The sequence below is a fragment of the Saimiri boliviensis genome, chromosome 2 (genome assembly GCF_048565385.1).
Source record: "Saimiri boliviensis isolate mSaiBol1 chromosome 2, mSaiBol1.pri, whole genome shotgun sequence".
Classification (NCBI taxonomy): Eukaryota; Metazoa; Chordata; class Mammalia; order Primates; family Cebidae; genus Saimiri; species Saimiri boliviensis.
Window position 1 is genome coordinate 3307277 of NC_133450.1, and position 20928 is coordinate 3328204.

Genomic DNA, 20928 nt, shown 5'->3' on the forward strand with positions numbered 1-20928 from the left:
GGGTTCAAGCAATTCTCTCTGCCTCAGCCTTTCAAGTAGCTGGGATTACAGGCATGCACCACCATACCTGGCTAATTTTTGTATTTTTAGTAGAGATGGGGTTTCACCATGTCAGCCAGGTTGGTCTCAAACTCCTGACCTCAGGTGATCCGCCCACCTCAGCTTCCCAAAGTGCTGGGATTACAGGCGTGACCCACCACACCCAGCCTCTTCTTTTCTCTTCGCCTCCTCCTCTTCTTCTTCTTTTTTTTTTTTTTTTTTTTGAGACAGAGTCTTGGTCTATTGCCAGGCTGGAGTGCTGTGGCATGGTCTCGGCTCACTACAACCTCCACCTCCAAGGTTCAAGCAATTCTCCTGCTTCAGCCTCCCAGGTAGCTGGGATTACAGGTATGCACCACCACGCCTGGCTAATTTTTATTTTTAGCAGAGCTGGGTTTTCATCATATTGGCCAGTCTGGTCTCGAACCCCTGACCTCATAATCCATCCGCCTTGGCCTCCCAAAGTGTTGGGATTACAGGCGTGAGCCACCACACCTGGCCTTCTTTTCTTTTCTTCTGTTCTTTTTATTTCCTCAAATTCCTAGGTTCAAGCAATCCTCTTACCTCAGCCTCCTGAGTAGCTGGCACTACAGGCATATGCCACTATGCCCAGCTAATTTTTTTATTGTTTGAAGAGATGGAATTTTGCCATGTTGCCTGGGCTGGTCTCAAACTCCCAGACTCAAGTGATCATGCTGCCTCGCCTTCCCAAAGTATTGGGATTACAGGGGTCAGCCACTCCACCTGGTCAGATTACTGTTGCTCTCATTTCTCTAACCATGTTTTAATTGGCTGCCTCAGAAATCTCTCTCCAACTAGTGAGCTATGTCTGTTGAAAACTATAGAAACTATAAGTGGCTGCAGTGGCTCATGCCTGTAATCTCAGCACTTTGAGAGTACATGGTATAGAAGGATTATTTGTGCCTAGGAGTTTGAGATCAACCTGAGCAGCATAGCAAGAACCCATCTCGCCGGGCGCGGTGGCTCAAGCCTGTAATCCCAGCACTTTGGGAGGCCGAGGCGGGTGGATCACGAGGTCGAGAGATCAAGACCAACCTGGTCAACATGGTGAAACCCCGTCTCTACTAAAAATACAAAAAATTAGCTGGGCATGGTGGTGCGTGCCTATAATCCCAGCTACTCAGGAGGCTGAGGCAAGAGAATTGCCTGAACCCAGGAGGCGGAGGTTGCGGTGAGCCAAGATCGCGCCATTGCACTCCAGCCTGGGTAACAAGAGCGAAACTCCGTCTCAAAAAAAAAAAAAAAAAAAAAAAAAAAAAAAGAACCCATCTCTACAAAAATAAAAAACAACAAGATTAGCCAGGCATGGTGGCATACTCCTGTAGTCCCAGCCGCTTGGGAAGCTAAGGCAGGAGGATCACTTGATACCAGGAAGTCAAGACTGCAGTGAGTTGTGATCATGCCACTGAACTCCAGACTGAGTGACAGAGTAATACCTTGTCTTAAGAAAGAAAAGAAAAGAAAATTAGGGAAGCTGTCCTAGTGGGTCCCAGCCTTATATTCCAGCTTAACCAAAAATACCATCTGTGAATGACACAAGTTATTTCCCTTCTCGGCACTTCAGTTTTCCTCTGTGTAATATGTGACTGTTGGACTCTGATATTCACCTACTTTTGTAGCTTAAATGTTTTAGGAATCCAGGATTCTGTGAGTACCTCTTCTCTCTTTTAACTCCTGTCCAGCTTAGTCAATGTGCTCTGAATAACATGCAGGGATAGAGTCTTTTAGCAAAGGAAAGAGGGAAAATAATGCGTTGGAGAAAATAATGAGATAGGGAAAGTAAGAGAGAAGAGGCACTTGAGGAAGAGGTCCATCAGAGCAAGCATGCCAAGGAAAATAAGAGGAGGAAAAGGGGACACACAGATCATGTATCAACAAGGGAAAGTATTTTCTCCCATACAGCTGTTTCTTCCCTACTAGCTCCAGACCCCTGTTTTTATTTATTTTTTATTTCATTTTATTGTTTTTATTATTTTTATTATTATTATTTAGAGACAGGGTCTTGCTCTGTCGCCCAGACTGGAGTGCAGTGGTGTGATCATGGCTTACTGCAGCCTCAACCTCTCGACGCTCAGTTGATCCTTCTGCCTCAGCCTTTTGAGTAGCTGAGATCACCGTACCTGGCTAACCTTTTTTATTTTTTGTAGATACAGAGTCTCTCTATGTTGTCCAGGCTGGTCTCGAACTTCTGGGCTTAAGTGGTCCTCCTGCCTCAGCCTTCCAAAGTGCTGGAATTACAGGTGTGAGCCACCACGCCCAGCTACCAGACCCCCTGTTTACATCCACTCTCTTTCCCAAACGTATCAACAGTTATTCCCTTACAGTTTTTGTTGTTGTTGTTGTTGAGGCAGAGTCTTACTCTATTGCCCAGACTGGAGTGCAATGGTGCGATCTTGGCTCACTGCAACCTCCGCCTTCCGGGTTCAAGCCATTCTGTGCCTCAGTCTCCTGAGTAGATGGAATTGCAGGTGTGTGCTACCACACCCATGTAATTTGTGTATTTTTAGTAGAGATGGGGTTTTGCTGTGTTGACCAGGATGATCCCAGACTCCTGACCTTAGGTGATCTGCCTGCCTCAGCCTTGCAAAGTGCTGAGATTATAGGCATGAGCCACTGTGCCCGGCTTCTCTTGCATCTTGAATGAGGGAAGTACATTGGAGCAGGGAGGCTTGCTAGGCTGATCCAAGAGGATGCACACTTATCCTAGGGATTCTTTACCTTGCTCTTGGTGCTTCTGCAGCTACCAACTGCTGTGAGGTCCTTGAGATGTCATTTCTACTATGGAGTCTCCCCCCTCCACTCAATAAGTGGGTTTAGATCTTCTTGTCATTATCCAAACCGGCTACCATTTGACAATCAGAGAACAGATCCCTCATTCAATGAGAGGACTTCCTAGTCTTGCCTGTTGAATGATTGATTCCCCAATTTATTATTTAGAACCTAGAATCCTCATCAGCCCCAGGCCTCCGTCTTACACCAACTCCCAGTAGAGCTACTTACACAGAACAAACTATGTTTCCCTTGGAATTCTGGAATATGAAGTGGATATCAATGTACATTCACTCTTACCCAGGATTCCCCTGAACCAAGAGACTTTCTTACCCTTTTCTCTTTTTTTTTTTTTTTTTTTTTTTGAGACGGAGTTTCGCTCTTGTTACCCAGGCTGGAGTGCAATGGCGCGATCTCGGCTCACCGCAACCTCTGCCTCCTGGGTTCAGGCAATTCTCCTGCCTCAGCCTCCTGAGTAGCTGGGATTACAGGCACGCACCACCATGCCCAGTTGATTTTTTTGTATTTTTAGTAGAGATGGGGTTTCACCATGTTGACCAGGATGGTCTCGATCTCTTGACCTTGTGATCCACCCGCCTCGGCCTCCCAAAGTGCTGGGATTACAGGTTCGAGCCACCGCGCCCAGCCTACCCTTTTCTCTTATTACTTTTTCTTATAATTGTAGATTCACTTGTAGTTGTAAGAAATAATAGAGACAGATCACATGCACCCTTTCTACAGTTATTCCATGGTAACATCTTCCAAAATTGTACTGTAATATCACAGCCAGAGTGTTAAGATTGATACAGTCCACCAATCTGAGTCAGACTTCCCCAGTTTTACTTTGTTTGTTTGTACTTACTTCTGTGTGGTTTTGTCACATGTAGGTTTGTGTATCTGTCACCATAGTCAAGATACAAAGAGCTCTGTCAACACAAGGCTCCCCTTGTTGCCCTTCAATATTTTAATTTTTATTTATTCATTTATTTTGAGACAGGGTCTTGTTCTGTCACCCAGGCTGGAGTACAATGGCATGATCTTGGCTCACTGCAACCTCTGCCTCCCAGGTTCAAGTGATTTTCTTGCCTCACCTTCTCAAGTAGCTGGGACTATAGGCATGTACCACCATGCCTGGCTAATTTCTTTTCATTTTTTGAAACTGAGTTTTGCTCTTGTCACCCAGGCTAGAGTGCAGTGGGCAATCTCAGCTCACTGCAACCTCTGCCTCCCAGGTTCAAGCGATTCTGCTGCCTCAGCTTCCCAAGTAAGTGCGATTGTAGGCACCCATCACCACACCCAGCTAATTTTTGTATTTTTAGTAGACAGGGTTTCACTGTGTTGGCCAGGCTGGTCTCAAACACTCCTGACCTGTGTCCACCCACTTTGGCCTCCCAAAGTGCTGGGATTGTAAGCTTGAGCCACCATGCTTGGCTTCGTTGCCCTTTAATAAACAGACACCTCCTTCCCACCACCTCCCCATTCCTAACCCCTGCAACCACTAATCTGTTCTCCATTTCTGAATAATTTTGTCTTTTCCAAATTGTTGTTATATAAAATAACATTATATAAAACTTATAAAAAATTACATACATACAGGCCGGGCGCGGTGGCTCAAGCCTGTAATCCCAGCACTTTGGGAGGCCGAGGCGGGTGGATCACGAGATCAAGAGATCGAGACCATCCTGGTCAACATGGTGAAACCCCGTCTCTACTAAAAATACAAAAAATTAGCTGGGCATGGTGGCGCGTGCCTGTAATCCCAGCTACTTAGGACGCTGAGGCAGGAGAATTGCCTGAACCCAGGAGGTGGAGGTTGCGGTGAGCCGAGATCGTGCCATTGCACTCCAGCCTGGGTAACAAGAGTGAAACTCTGTCTCAAAAAAAAAAAAAAAAAGAAAAATTACATACATACATTCTGTATGTAATCTTTTAGGATTGCGTTTATTCACTAGGCATATTTGTATGGGAAGGGAGAAACTTTTTTTTTTCTTTTAGACAGTCTTGCTCTGTCACCCAGGTTTGAGGCGTGATCTTGGTTCATTGCAACCTCCACCTCTTGGGTTCAAGTGATTCTCCCACCTCAGTCTCTCAAGTAGGTGGGATTACAGGCATCTGCCACCATGCCTGGCAATTTTTTTTTTTTTTTTTTCAGTAGAGACAAGGTTTTACCATATTGGCTAGGTTGGTCTTGAACTCCTAACCTCAGGTAATCCAACAGCCTGAGCCTCCCAATGTGCTGGGATTACAGGCATAAACCACTATGCCTGGCTGAAATTTTTTAAGATAGAGAACGGTACATAGAATGACACTGCAAATTACTATATGTTTGTACCATGGAATCAACACTATGGTTAATATTTTGTTATATTTGCTTTATCTTTTTTTTTTTTTTTGAGAGGGTGTTTCGCTCTTGTTGCTCAAGCTGGAGTGCAATGACCTTGACTCACTGCAACCTCTGTCTCCTGGGTTCAAGCAATTCTCCTGCCTCAGCCTACCAAGCAGCTGGGATTACAGGTGCCTGCCACCATGCCCAGCTAATTTTTATTTTATTTTATTTTTTGAGATGGAGTTTCGTTCTTGTTGCCCAGCCTGGAGTGCAATGGTGCGATCTTGGCTGACCGCAACCTCCGCAGTCCTGAGTTCAAGCACTTCTCCTGCCTCAGCCTCCTGAGTAGCTAGGATTACAGGCATGTGCCACCACACCCAGCTAATTTTGTATTTTTAGTAGAGATGGGGTTTCTCTATGTTGGTCAGGCTGGTCTCAAAGTCCCAGCCTCAGGTGATCTGCCTGCCTTGGCTTTTCAAAGTGCTGGGATTATAGGCATGAGCCACCGTGGCTGGCCAATTCTTTGTATTTTTAATAGAAACAGAGTTTTGCCATGTTAGGCAGGCTGGTCTCAAACTCATCTCAGGTGATCCACCTGCCTCTGCCTCCTAAAATCTTGGAATTGCAGGCATGAACCACCACACCTGGCCTTTTTTTTTTTTTTTTTTTTTTTAAGAGAGACACGTTCTTGCTCTGTCACACAGGTTGGAGTGCAGGTGCAGTGGCACTATGATAGCTCATGGCAGCCTCAACCCTCCTGGGCTCAAGTGATTTTCTTGCCTTAGCCTCCCTAGTAGCTGGGACTAGAGGCATGGGCTAGCACACCTGGCCAATTTTCTTGAAGTTTTTGTAGAGATGAAGTCTTGCTCTGTTGCCCAGGCGGGTCTCAAATTCTTGGGCTCAAGTGATTCTCACATCTCAGCCTCCCAAAGCACTGGGATTTTAGGCATGAGCCACTGTGCCCAGCTGCCTTTTTTATTATTATATAAGAGAAATAATTTATTATAAAGTTGAAATTCCTTGTAATCCTCTTCTGTACCTCTCCCCACTTATCATAAGCAGCTACTAGTATGAATATGGTGTTTCTTTCTAGTTCATTTTGCTTACTCATGAACGATATAGAGTATTATTTTATATGTGTGACCTTTGTAATTTCTTTGCTTTCAGTTAATGTATACAAATAATTTTTTTCAAAACCAAAAAGTACTAAAAAAGAAAAGCGATGACAAAATAAATAGCCAAATCCTGTTTTACCCCCAGTTACACTACCTATAATCATGTTTTCAACTCTTATAGCTGTTTTCTCTGGTATTTCATCCCTAATTCTAAATTAAAATGCTTATCATATGCCAGGCACAGTGGCTCACGCCTGTAATCTCAGCACTTTAGAGTGAGGCCCTGTCTCAAAAAAAAAAAAGCACACTTATGATACTTTTCACTGAGTTTTATTGTAGGTGGGCATTTAGCTCTTATACTATGTCTCCACTTTCCTTTTGACTACTCTTCCAGTATACAGTAATTATATGTAACATTCTTAAATTGAATCAGTAGTCATTGTACATTTTAGGACTATGTAAATTATTTTTACTGGAGAGCTACATGGACTACTATGAAATGATCAAATATTTAGCAATTATTTTGAAAGATTAAAATATAAACGTTATTTCTCAACATAAGTTCCATCAAGTTTAAGATACCTGTGTCATACTAGCCATTTAGTCCATCCATAACTGAGGAACTTAGCCATGTCAGTGCAATCTTTTTCACACTTCACATTAACTGAGGAAAAATGGGCGCATTTTGTAGATTTTTTTTTAAGATTAGGAAACAAAAAGAACTCAGAAGGAGCCAAATCAGATCTGAACCATTTTTTTAAAGAAATAATATATTTTTAGTAGAAATAGGATTTCACCATGTTGGCCAGGCTGGTCTCAAAATCCTGGCCTCAGGTGATTTGCCTGCCTCGGCCTCCCAAAGTGCTAAAGATTACAGGTGTAAGCTTCTGCACCTGGCCTTTTTTGAGACAGGCTGTGTCACTCTGTCACCCAGATTGCAGTGCCGTGGCTCTATCTCAGCTCACTGCAACCTCCGCTTCCTAAACTCAAGCGATTCTCTCACCTCAGCCTCCAGAGTAGCTGGGACCACAGGCACGCTCCACCACACCTGGCTAATTTTTTTTTTTTTTTTTTTTTGAGACGGAGTTTCGCTCTTTGTTGCCCAGGCTGGAGTGCAGTGGTGGGATCTTGGCTCACTGCAACCTTCACCTCCCAGGTTCAAGCGATTCTCCTGTCTCAGCCTCCCAAGTGGCTGGGATCACAGGTGCCTGCCACCACACCTGGCTAATTTTTGTATTTTTAATAGAGACAGAGTTTCACCATATGGCCAGGCTGGTCTCAAACTCCTGACCTCAGGTGATCCTTTGGCCTCAGCCTCCCAGAGTGCTGGTATTACAGGTGTGACCACTGCACCTGGCCACCTGGCTAATTTTTTGTATTTTTGGTGGAGACAGGGTTTTGCCATGTTGCCCAGGCTGGTCTGAAACTCCTGAGCTCAGGCCATCCACCTGCCTCAGCCTCCCAAAGTACTGGAATTGGCATTAGCCACTACACCTGGCCTAATAATATCAATTCAATTTTTTTTCTTCTGGAGTTAATTACCTGATTTTTTCATTTCCTTTGGTTTTCTGTGTATCTATCCTCATTATTTTTCTTTTGTTGTTGTTTTGTTGTGACGGAGTCTCCCTCTGTTGCCCAGGCTAGAGTGCAATGTCACGATCTTGGCTCTCTGCAAGCTCTGCACCCTGGGTTAAAGCGATTCTCATATCTCAGCCGCCTCCTCAGTAGCTGGGATTATAGACACTCTCCACCTTGCTTTGCTAACTTTTTTTTTGGTGTTTATAGTAGAGATAGGGTTTTGCCATGTGGGCCAGGCTGGTTTCAAACTCCTGACCGCAAGTGATCTGCCCACCTTCGCCTCCCAAAGTGCAGGGATTATGGGTATGAGCCACCTTGCTTCATTATTTTTCTATATGCCTAATCAGATTTATTTTACACTGTCATCATTAGTTTCTAAGTGGTTGAATGTATCAGATAATCAATTGCTTCCATTTTTTTTTTTCCAGAGACTCACTTTCAGAACCTTTTTTCCTTTTCTAGTCTAAACTGTGGTTGGTTATTATCTAGGCTTGCTCCTTAGTTTTTATCTTGCAATTTTCCCTGTTTCCTTTGTTGGATCTTCTTTCCTAATTGTAGATCACCTTCTTTCTTTACCTTTATTCTGTTTTGCTACAGTATAGAACTCTAGGTTGGAAATAATTTTATCTCAGAATTTTTAAAGGCAATGCCATTCCGATTACTAGTGATGCTGTGAATTATCTGATCTTATTATTTCTCCAATCATTCATTCATTCATTCATTTATGACTCCTGTCACCCAGGCTGGAGTGCAGTGGCACAATCTCGGCTCACTGCAACCTCCACCTCCCGGGTTCAGGTGATTCTCCTGCCTCAGCCTCCTGACTAGCTGGGACTGCAGGTATGCACCATCATGCCCAGCAAATTTTTGTATTTTTAGTAGAGACATGGTTTCACCATGTTAGCCAGGCTGGTCTCCCAGTCCTGACCTCAGGTGATCTCCCCTTCTCGGCCTCCCAAAGTGCTGAAATTGCAGGGGTGAGCCACTGCACCAAGCCTAAATTTCTTAAACAAAATGTCCAGGGAAGAAAAAAGAAAAACAGTAAATCATTTAAAAGAATTGAAAGAGGCCAGGCATGGTGGCTCATGCCTGTAACCCCAGCAGTTTGGGAGGCCAAGAAGGGTAGATCACCTGAGGTTAGGAGTTCAAGACCAGCCTGGACAACATGGCAAAACCCCGTCTCTACTAAAAATATAAAAATTGGGGCATGTGTGGTGGCGCATGTCTGTAATCCCAGCACTTTGGGAGCAAGGAGGTGGATCACTTGAGGTCAGGACTTCAAGACCAGCCTGGCCAACATGGCGAAACCCCGTCTCTACTAAAAATACAAAATTAGCTGGGTGTGGTGGCGCGCGCCTATAATCCCAGCTACTCAGGATGCTGAGGCAGGAGAATCGCTTGAACCCAGGAGGTGGAGGTTGCGGTGAGCCGAGATCGCGCCATTGCACTCCAGCCTGGGCAACAAGAGCAAAACTCCATCTCAAAAAATTAATAAGTAAATAAATAAATATTAGCCAGGCATGGTGGCATGCTCCTATAATCCTAGCTACTCAGTAGGCTGAGGCAGGAGAATCACTTCAACCTGGGAGGCGGAGGTTGCAATGAGCCAAGATCGCACCACTGCACTTGAGCCTGGTGGACAGAGTGAGACTCCGTCTCAAAATAATAATAATAATAATAATAATTCACAATGATGTTCCTTAGTGTAGATCCTCTTTTAAAACTTACTGCAGCCGGGCATGGTGGTTCAAGCCTGTAATCCCAGCACTTTGGGAGGCCGAGGCGGGTGGATCACAAGGACAAGAGATCGAGACCATCCTGGTCAACATGGTGAAACCCCGTCTCTACTAAAAATACTAAAAATCAGCTGGGCATAGTGGCGCGTGCCTGTAATCCCAGCTACTCAGGAGGCTGAGGCAGGAGAATTGCTTGAACCCAGGAGGCGGAGGTTGCGGTGAGCCGAGATCGTGCCATTGCACTCCAGCCTGGGTAACAAGAGCAAAACTCCGTCTCAAAACAAAAAACAAAAAACAAAAACAAAAAAAAACTTACTGCATTGGTTACTTGATAGATTCTTTTAATCTGAAGGCTTGTTATTCAGTTCTAGGAATTTTTTTTGTTACATCATTTTTTAAATGATTTTTTTCTTTGCATTATGTTAGTTTTCTCTCTAGACTTGCCCTTTATGCCTGCTTATAGCAATGTAGGCTTTTTCTGCATGCACTTCCAAACTCTATCAGCTCTATCCATTACCCAATTCCAAATCTGCCTCCACATTTTTAGTTACAGGAGCACCCCGCTTCTTAGTACCAATTTCTATCAAGGTAGAAATTGGGAGTGGGGACTCCCATCCCCACTTTCTCTCTTTTTAAATTAAATTAAATTTTTTATTATTTTATTTTATTTCATTTTTTTGAGATGGAGTCTTTATCACTGAGGCTGGAGTACAGTGGTGCGATTTTGGCTCACTGCAACCTCCACCTCCCAGGTTCAAGTGATTATCCTGCTTCAGCCTATTGAGTAGCTGGGATTACAGGTGTGTACCACCACACCTGGCTCATTTTTGTATTTTTAGTAGAGATGGGGCATTATCATTCTTGGCCAGTCTGGTCTTGAACTCCTGACCTTAGGTGATCCACCCACATTGGTCTCCCAAAGTGCTGGGATTACAGGCATAAGCCACCAAGTCCGGCCTCTCTTTTTTTTCAGAGTCAGGGTTTCTTTGGGCTTGAGTAGAGTGGTACCATCATAGCTCACTACAGCCCTGACTCCCTGGGCTGAAGTGATCCTCCCACCTTAGACTCCCGAGTAGCTAGGACTACAGGTGTGTGCCATGAGGCCTGGCTAATTTTTTAACTTCTTTGTAGAGATAGGCTCGCATTACATTTCCTGATTACAAACTCCAGGCCTCAAGCAATCCTTCTGCCTCCCCAAGTCCTGGGAGTAAAGGTGTGAGCCACGGTGACTGACCTCCCTCTCTCTTTTGAAAGGCGATATGTTTATTTTTAGAAGTAGTATGTACTTACCATAAAAAATGTTAAATGATATGAAACCCTATGGGCCAGAGATTGAAAAGCTTCCATGTCTCCACCCCTGGAGTAACTGACACTCCTTTTGCATGATCAGACTTTGTACGTACATACTGTTCCCACTTTTTCTTTATTCTTGCTTGCTTGTTTGTTTCATTTCCTTCAGGTCTCCAGGAAACCTAGAGAAGAATCGTTATGGGGATGTGCCCTGCCTGGACCAAACTAGAGTGAAGCTAACAAAGCGAAGTGGCCATACTCAGGTAGACAGATCAATGTCATCTTTCCAGGTGCACTGGGGGAAATTGAGCTTCTTCCAAAGTGAAGCTTACTAATACTATAGTAGCATGAAAGTAGACTCCAAGGCCGGAGAGATTAGGTTTCAGTTCATATTTTGCTACACACTAGTCTATGACCATAGGCAAGTCCTCAAACGCCCACCTCACAGTATCGAGTGGAAATTAAATGACATTATTATGTGAATGCTGATAGTGCAAGGTCTGATATATTATGAGTGCTTCGTAGATGTTAAATTATTTCTCCTTTTACTCCTTAGTTGTAAAGTTATGGTCATAGAGTCCAATTCCTTTGGTGAGTATATATGCATCAATACAAGGCAGCCTTGATTGTAAGTGACCTCTGATTTCTCCATCTGTATCTGGGGAAATTGTGGACAACTTACGTATACATAAATGTCTAGGGATACAGACGAAATGGTCAAATGACTATATTATTTAATATGTAAATTTATTATATATTGAAAACCTCATATGTAATCTATTAACAGATATTTAGTGAACATTTTATTCAAATACTTCACATACAACTTTAACTTTAGCGTCTGTCACGTTTTTTAATTCATCTTGCATCTTATGCATCCTCTATAATGTGATTCATTCACTTATTCTTTTGTAAAATCCTTGAAAAAAAAATAGAGACAGGGTCTCACTCTGTCACCCAGGCTGGAGTGCAGTGACTTGATCATAGCCCACTGCACCCTTGAACTCCTGGGCTCAAGCGATCCTCCCACCTCTACCTCCTAAGTAGCTGGGACTATAGGCATATGTCATTACACCTGGCTGATTTTTTAAAATTTTTGTAGAGATAGGGTCTCTGTTGGCCAGTTCCTCCTGGGCCAGTTCTGTTGGCCAGTTCTTCCTGGGCTCAAGCAAGCCTCTCGCCTTGGCCTCCCAAAGCGGTGGGATTACAGGCATGAGCCAATGTGCCTGGCCATAAATTCCTTTTTAATATAACTTGTTTATAGCAACAACCTTAGAATTTTGAGATCAATTACTAAATTGTTATTATCATCTTTTTTTCCCCTTCTGATAATACCAGTTTTGTTAGGTGATCTCTCTAAGCATCAAAAAAACCCAGCATGGCCAGGCGCGGTGGCTCACGCCTGTAATCCCAGCACTTTGGGAGGCTGAGGCAGGTGGATTACGAGGTTAGTAGTTCAAGACCAGCCTGGCCAACATGGTGCAACCCTGTCTCTACTAAAAACACAAAATTAGCTGGGTGTGGTGGCGCATGCCTATAATCCCAGCTACTCGGGAGGCTGGGGCAACATAATCTCTTGAACCCGGGAGGTGGAGGTTGCAGTGAGCTGAGATTGCGCCATTGCACTCCAGCCTGGGCAACAAGAGCAAAACTCCATCTCGGAAAAAAACAAACCAACAAACAATGCAGCATTGACGGAGGTGTTGTTGAAGGTAAAGTAATTTAAATAGTGCCTCTTTAACATGAACACATTATAAGGATTTGTTATATCCCTTCTCTATCTAGGGGTAAGTTTTGGAAAATCATTGCCTTGTATTTGGGCACATATGATATGCGGGTTCGGACCCCAGGATTATGGTTTCCAATTCTCTTGTCCCTATTGTTTCAAGCATGTAAACCTAATTCATAGTCCTGTCCAGGACCCCTGGAGATTTTCCTGCAGGAGCATTTGATCTGAGACTGGCTGGCTGGAGGGTAAATTCATCAGTACTGCTGAGATCATCATTGTATATGTGCTGAAAGAGTGGAGCGCAGTGGTTGAGTTGGGGCTCTGGAGTAGGAGATATCTGTATTCATCCACTTTGTTGACTTTCCAGTCTCCAGAACCTAGAACCGTGCGTGGCATGTGTCAGACACTCGGGACTTATCTGTGAATGAGTGAATCTTAGTTTGCCGGAGACTCTTCTTGTCATCCTGTGGTTACTGTGAAGATCATTGTCTGATTTGTAGTCCCTCTCATTACTGAAACATTAGTGGAGGCTTTATTTTTACAGCAAATGGAATATTTAGGTTTTTTTGTTTTATTTTGTTTATTTATTTATTTATTTATTTTGACATTAAATTATTTACTTTGAGGGACAGGGAAAGTGAAACAAAATTATTTGCTTAGCTTTGGGGACTCCATACTCTCAGGGTATTTCTGCCTTTGGGGTTATTTTTCTCATTCTGTTTCCTGACATTTAGTTATTTTTAAATTTTAATGGATAAAAATTGTATATATTTATGGTATACAGTGTAATATTTTAAAATACGTATGCATTGCAGAGTAGCTAAGTCAAGCTAGTTAACATATGCATTACTTCACATGTTTCCCTTGTGTGGTGGGAAAACCCTTAACATCTGCTCTTCATGCCGGGCGTGGTACTCACGCCTGTCATCTTTTTAGGGGCACTGGTGGAGGCACTTTGGGAGGTCGAGGTGGGCTAATCACAAGGTCAGGAGTTTGAGACCAGCCTGAACAAAATTGTGAAACCCCATCTCTACTAAAAGTACAAAAATTAGGCGGGCATGGTGGCAGGTGCCTATAATCCCAGTTACTCAGGAGGCTGAGGCAGGAGAATCACTTGAACCCAGGAGGAGGAGGAGTTGCAGTGAGCCAGGATTGCGCCATTGCACTCCAGGCCTGAGTGACAGAGCAAGACGCACAAAAGATTTTAATTTTAATATAGTGCAATTTATCTCTTTTCTTTTGTCACTTATGCCTTTGGTGTCATATCTGTGAAGGCTTTGCCTAAACCAAGGTCACAAAGATTTACTCTTATATTTTATGCTGATAGTTTTAACTCTTACATTTGGTCTGTCATCCATTTTGAGTCAATTTTTGTGCATGGTGTGAGGAAGGAGTCAGCTTGATTTTTCTGCATGTAGATAACCACTTGTCCCAGCAACATTTATTGAAGTGAGGTTTTCAGCTGGCCATTTCACTCCTCATTTTCTTCTAAACAAGAAGAGAATATTTACACCTTGGGTTTTACTTACGGAGTACATAATTTTATGACCCAAATGGTATATTCTGTGCGGCTGTAGTGATGTCTCCTTTTTATCATTAGACAGATTACATCAATGCCAGTTTCATGGATGGCTACAAGCAGAAGAATGCTTACATTGGCACGCAAGGTAAGCTGATTCATCCCTCCCATGCTGGTTTTGTGCCTTATACTTAAGATTCCTTGTGCCAAATGATGGCATAATTTTTAAAGGAATAGTAACTTCAGTGGAGGTTTTGGCCATTAGATCCTGGCCTTCCATAAAGATTGGTGGTGGTTGAGAAAAGCAGATGAGTAGTTTGGGGTTTCTGTACCAGGTGTGCCTGGAAACTCACCATATAGAGATAGATAAACTGGAGATTTAAATATATAACACTACTGCCTTCAGGTTTTGGGGTTAGTTTTAGCCTTGGCAAGGTGTAGGGCATCAGAACTCATCAGCCAGCTCTTCATGCTCTTCCTGTCCAGTAAGAGGCCAAGAATAGCAGTGGACTTCTCAGAGATTTAGTTCAATCTAGGAAATGAGTATTGATGTCCTAACAGGCCTAGGCTGGTTCCTGCACCATCACAGAGCACTCCAGCAAGTATTCTGACATAGATAGTATGTGCTAATGGGTCTGACAGTGAAATACTGAGCTCTAGATGGATTTCTCATTTGTTTTGTTTTTTCTTTTTTGGAGATGGAGTCTTGCTCCATCACTTAGGCTGGAGTGCAGTGGCATGATATTGGCTCACTGCACCTCCACCTCCTGGGTTTGAGTGATTCTCTTGCCTCAGCCTTCCGAGTAGGTGCGACTACAGGTATGTGCCACCATGCCCAGCTAATTTTTGTATTTTTAGTGGAGACCGGGTTTCACCATGTTGGCCAGGCTGGTCTTGAACTGACCTCAAGTGATCCACCCACCTTGGCCTCTCAAAGTGCTGGGATTACAGGCGTGAGCCACTGCGCCTAACCTATTGTGTCACTTTCAAAGAGAGTAGGGGGAAATGATAACACAGAAAGACAACAGACCATCAAATGGGCATAGGCCCTTTGACCATCGCAGAGCAAGATCTGGTGGATACTTCTTTAATCAAGTCATCAAACTTAGTATCATCAATAAAAGACAAAGGGACATTATGTATGCCTCCTGATATGATGCATTGAGAAATGAATATCATCTGTGTTGTGTATTGCCAGTTTTAAAATCTTTATGTAGTCAGGGGAAACAAACCAGAGAAATCCAGATTGTGGGACATACTATGAGAAAACTAGCTCAAACTCTCCGAAATTAATGCCATTAACACACAAAAAGGCAGAGAACTGTTCTAGATTAAAGGGAGATTAAAGAGAACCAGGCCGGGCGTGGTGGCTGAAGCCTGTAATCCCAGCACTTTGGGAGGCCGAGGCGGGTGGATCACGAGGTCAAGAGATCGAGACCATCCTGGTCAACATGGTGAAACCCCGTCTCTACTAAAAATACAAAAAAATTAGCTGGGCATGGTGGCACGTGCCTGTAATCCCAGCTACTCAGGAGGCTGAGGCAGGAGAATTGCCTGAACCCAGGAGGCGGAGGTTGCGGTGAGCCGAGATGGCGCCATTGCACTGCAGCCTGGGTAACAAGAGCGAAACTCCATCTCAAAAAAAAAAAAAAAAAAAAAAAAAAAGAGAGAACCATGGCTGGGCACAGTGGTTCACGCCTATAACCCTAGTACTTTGGGAGGCTGAGGTGGAAGTATCATTTGAGCCCAGGAAGCAGAGGTTGCTCTAAGTTGAGATTGCGCCACTGCACTCCAGCCTGGCTGACACAGTGAGATCCTGTCTCAAAAAAAAAAAAAAAAAAACCAGAGCAAACCAATGGCAAAGGATGATGCATGACAGACACCTATAGCCCCAGCACTTTGGTAGACAGAGATGGGAGGATTCCTTGAGCCTAGGAATTTGAGACCAGCCTGAGCAACATAAGGAGACCCTGTCTCCAAAAAAATCTTTATTTTTTTAATTTTTTATTTTCAAAAAAATCTTTAAAAATTAGCCAGGCATGGTGGCATGTGCCTGTGGTCCCAGCTATTCATGAGGCCAAAGTGGAAGGATTGCTTGAGCATGTGAGGTTAAGCCTGCAATGAGCTGTGGTTACACAACTGCACTCCAGCAATCTAACCTGGGTGACAGAGAAAAACCCTGTCTCAAAAAACAAACAACAAAAAAAAGGCCGGGCACGGTGGTTCACACCTGTAATCCCAACATTTCAGGAGGCTGGCGAATCACCTGAGGTTGGGAGTTTGAGATCAGCCTGACCAACATGGAGAAACCCTGTCTCTAATGAAAATACAAAATTAGCCGGGCAGGGTGGTACATGCCTGTAGTCCCAGCTACTTGGAAGGCTGAGGCAGGAGAATCACTTGAACCCAGGAGATGGAGGTTGTGGTGAGCCGAGATCACGCCATTGTACTCCAGCCTGGGCAACAGTAGCAAAACTCCATCTCAGAGAAAAAAAATGATCTGTGATTAGATCCTCAGCTGGGAGGGAAAAAGAATTGAAGACAAACTATTGAAACAAATGGAGCCAGGCGCAGTGGCTCACGCCTGTAATCCCAGCACTTTGGGAGGCCGAGGCGGGTGGATCACGAGGTCAAGAGATTGATTGAGACCATCTTGGTCAACAAGGTGAAACCCCGTCTCTACTAAAAATACAAAAATTAGCCGGGCGTGGTGGTGCACGCCTGTAGTCCCAGCTACTTGGGAGGCTGAGGCAGGAGAATTGCTTGAACCCAGGAGGTGGAGGTTGCGGTGAGCCGAGATCGTGCCATTGCACTCCAGACCTGGTAACAACAGCGAAACTCCGTCTCAAAAAAAAAAAAAAAAAAAAAGAAAACAAAGATAAAAATCACTCATAACCCTATGACTCAGAGATAATGTTAACATTTTACAGAATCTCCTCCTAGACCTTTATCTATGCATACATGCAAATATAGGCATATAAAATATTTAACCAGGCTGGGTATACAAGCCTGTAATCCCAGTACTTTGGGAGGCTGAGGTGGGTGAATCACCTGAGGTCAAGAGTTTAAGACCAGCCTGGCTAACATGGTAAAACTTTCGTCTCTACTAAAAATACAAAAATTAGCTGGGCATGGTGGTTGCCTGTAATCCCAGCTACTTAGGAAGCTGAGGCACCAGAACTGCTGGAACCCAGGAGGCAGAGGTTGCAGTGAGCCGAGATCATGCCACTACACTCCAGCCTGAGTGACAGAGTGAGACTCGTTCTCAAAAAAAAAAAATTAACCAACTCTGCTCTTTCTATACATATCTCTTGTTTCATTTAATGGTATCTGTCTTTCATAACAAAAAATACAGGTCTTACAACATTACCTTCATACACTGTATAAATTATGGGTATGCTATTATTTATTTTTATTTATTTTTGAGACAGGGTCTCACTCTGTCACCTAGGCTGGGTGACAGAGTGCTACAATCATGACTCATGATCATGGCTCACTGCAGCCTCGACCTCTCCGGGCACAGGTGATCTTCTCACCTCAGTCTCCTGAGTAACTGGGACTACAGGCATGTGCTACTACACCTGGCTGAGTTTTGCATTTTTTTTGTAGGGATGCAGTTTCACAATGTTGCCCAGGTTGGTCTTGAACTCCCAGGATCAAGTGATCTGCCTACCTCATCCTCCCAAAGTGCTGAGATTACAAGTGTGCGCCACTGAACCCCACCTGATATGCCATCATTTAATTAATCCTCCCTTATTGGATATTTAGCTTATTTCTAAGACCTCACATGCTTTTGACATCATCCATTTCTGCAGAGAGGGCATTTCAGTGTCACCTTAGTGCTTGCTAAAAGACTTAGCAATAATTTGGCTGAGTGAGCAATAATTTGGCTGCAGTGAGCCATGATACCACTCTCACCCAGCGCAGGTGACAGAGTGAGACCCCGTCTCAAAAATTATTAGTTGTAGTGGAACTAGCAGACGTCTAGGCCAAAATTAACCATTAGTGCTGCCCTGCTTTCCTGAAAGCAGAGAGGGGAGAAACACCAGGAAAGTTTAAGAAATTATCCTGAGTGTTACTGTCCTCTTTTTTTTTTCTTGAGACGGAGTCTTTCTGTTGCCCAGGCTGGGTACAATGGCAAGATCTTGGCTCACTACAACCTCCGCTTTCCGGGTTCAAGGGAGTCTCCTAACTCAGGCTCCCGGGTAGCTGGGATTACACGCGCCCGCCACCACACCCAGCTAATTTTTGTATTTTTAGTAGAGATGGGATTTTACCATGTTGACCAGGCTTGTCTTAAACTCCTGACCTCAAGTGATCCGCCTGCCTTGGCCTCCCAAAGTGCTGGGATTACAGGTATGAGCTATTGCGCCTGGCTGGTTACTGTCTTGATTGAAATGGAGTTGGTAATCCACAAGTATCTTGAAAGTTGTTGCTGAGTGCTTAGAACTATGCAAGTTCTAACTATAAAAGGAGAATTTGGACAAGCGCAGTAGCTCACACCTGTAATCCCTTGTCCTTAGGACCATGTTTACTGAGATATCATTAATTCCCTCAAAGTAAAATAACAGATGTTAAGAGTATATAAATTGAATGGTTAACCTGTATATATCCAGCTGTGCCATCAAAAGCAAAAGAGAAGCAGCTTCACAAGGAATGGGGTGGTCAGAGACAATGTCAAGGAAGACACAGCACTTGAAAACAGGTAGAAAATGAATAGCATTGGAGGTGAGGGAGACAGCTTGAGCAAAAGAATAGAGGCAAAAGTGAGCATGGTGTATCTATGTTCTGATGAAGTCATTTTTAAGAAAGATTAAACTGATGGGGTTCCCAGAGTAGACTGGAAGGGGAAAAGGCCTATTCAGAAAAGCAGACTAGGTCTCTCTTTGCCACGGTGTGCCAGAGCAGAGTACGAGTCTGAGGCTGAGGGAGTCATGGCAGGACAGGCATTTAGAAAGTTTCTCCCACTCTTTGACCGAGTATTGGTTGAAAGGAGCGCAGCTGAAACTGTAACCAAAGGAGGCGTTATGCTTCCAGAAAAATCTCAAGGAAAAGTATTGCAAGCAACAGTAGTCGCTGTTGGATTGGGTTCTAAAGGAAAGGGTGGAGAGATTCAACCAGTTAGCATGAAAGTTGGAGATAAAGCTCTTCTCCCAGAATATGGAGGCACCAAAGTAGTTCTAGATGACAAGGATTATTTCCTATTTAGAGATGGTGACATTCTTGGAAAGTACATAGACTGAAATAAGTCACTATTGAAATGGCATCAATGTGAAGCTGCCCATTCCACTGAAGTTCTGAATTCTTTCATCATGTAAATAATTTCCATATCTCTCTTTTATAATAAACTAATGATAACTGATTACATTTACTGTCTCCAAAATTGTTTTCTTGTACTGATATAAACATTTCCAAATAAAAATATATAAACAGAAAAGCAGACTAAGAGTATGTTACAGTAACTTAGAAAATGATGTGGTCTCTGTTTCTGTTGTTTGTTTGTTTGTTTTGTTGTGTTTTTGTTTGAGACGGAGTTTCGCTCTTGTTGCCCAAGCTGGAGTGCAGTGGCGCGATCTCGGCTCACCATAACCTCTGTCTCCTGGGTTCAAGTGATTCTCCTGCCTCAGGCTCCAAGTAGCTGGGATTATAGGCATGCACCATCATACCCAGCTAATTTTGTATTTTTAGTAGAAATAGGGTTTCTCCATGTTGGTCAGGCTGGTCTCAAACTCTGGACCTCAGGTGATGCACCTGCCTCTGCCTCCCAAAGTGCTGGGATTACAGGTGTGAGCCACCGTGCTGGGCAATGATGTGGTCTTTGTGTCAGTGCAGTTGGGCAGGAAGAACAGGATGGGGAGAAGATAGGGGCAGAAGAACAAAACCCAAAAACATTTAAAAGGTAAAAAAATCTCTAGGATTTGGTGACTGACTGCTTCCAGGAGATGAAGGAAGTGGGTAAGTCAGAGTCGACTTCAACTTGTTAAGACTATATGATTTAAGAATGCCAGTATTGTTAACAGAGATAAGAAAGTTGCAAGATAAAGCTACTTTTTTTTTTTTTTTTTTTTTAATGGAGTCTCATCTGTTTCCCAGGCTGGAATGCAGTGGTGCGATCTCAGCTCACTGCAACCTCCACCTCCCAGGGTCAAGTGATTCTCGTGCCTCAGCCTCCCAGTTAGCTGGGACTACAGGCAGGCGCCACCACCCCGGCTGATTTTTTTATTTTTCACAGAGATGGAAATGTTGGCCAGGCTAATCTGAAATGTTGTCATGTTGGCCAGGCTAATCTCAAACTCCTGAGCTCAGGCAACCCACCTGTCTTGGCCTCCCAAAGTGCTGGGATTACAGGCATGAACAACTGCACCTGGCCAAAATAAAGCTAATTTTGAAGGAGGAGACTTAGTTGCAGACATAATGAATCTGAGATGATGGGAAACAGAAGGCTAATGGTTTAGTAAGCAACCTGTGATTATAAGACTGAAGCTTAGGTGAGGTGAAAACATTTGACCCTGTCAGCCTGAATGTGATGGCTGAATGATTAAGGCTCTGAGAGGGTATGTAACAGTCCTTCCCAAACCTACCTATGACTCTCTGGGAGATCTTGTTAACGTGCAGATTCATGTTTCCTACACTCTCCCATATGATGCTGGTTTGATTGGTCCACAGACCACACTGAATAGCAGGGATGTGGAGGGATGAGCAGGGAGCTAACAGCTGTGGTTCAGAGTTACCATTGGGGAGTAAAACAGAAGAAGCCTACAAAGGAAAACAGGGTTTCCCAGAGTCATGTTTCCTGTCTTCTTTTA

At 43.7% G+C, this 20928-nt stretch overlaps 1 protein-coding gene, 1 long non-coding RNA gene and 1 pseudogene across 2 annotated transcripts in view; 2 read left to right on the plus strand and 1 right to left on the minus strand.

Moving 5' to 3' along the window:
• Window positions 1-20928, plus strand: part of PTPN9 (protein tyrosine phosphatase non-receptor type 9) — a 98557-nt gene that overhangs the window by 70289 nt on the left and 7340 nt on the right. The window contains exons 8-9 of the mRNA XM_039468926.2: window positions 11044-11137; window positions 14204-14270. Coding sequence (XP_039324860.1) covers window positions 11044-11137; window positions 14204-14270 — 161 coding nt within the window. The remainder of the gene's footprint in view (window positions 1-11043; window positions 11138-14203; window positions 14271-20928) is intronic.
• The window catches only part of LOC141583463 (uncharacterized), a 29547-nt gene that overhangs the window by 5002 nt on the left and 3617 nt on the right, over window positions 1-20928 (minus strand). The gene's annotated exons all lie outside the window — the stretch shown is intronic.
• Window positions 14279-20928, plus strand: LOC101032179 (10 kDa heat shock protein, mitochondrial pseudogene; annotated as a pseudogene).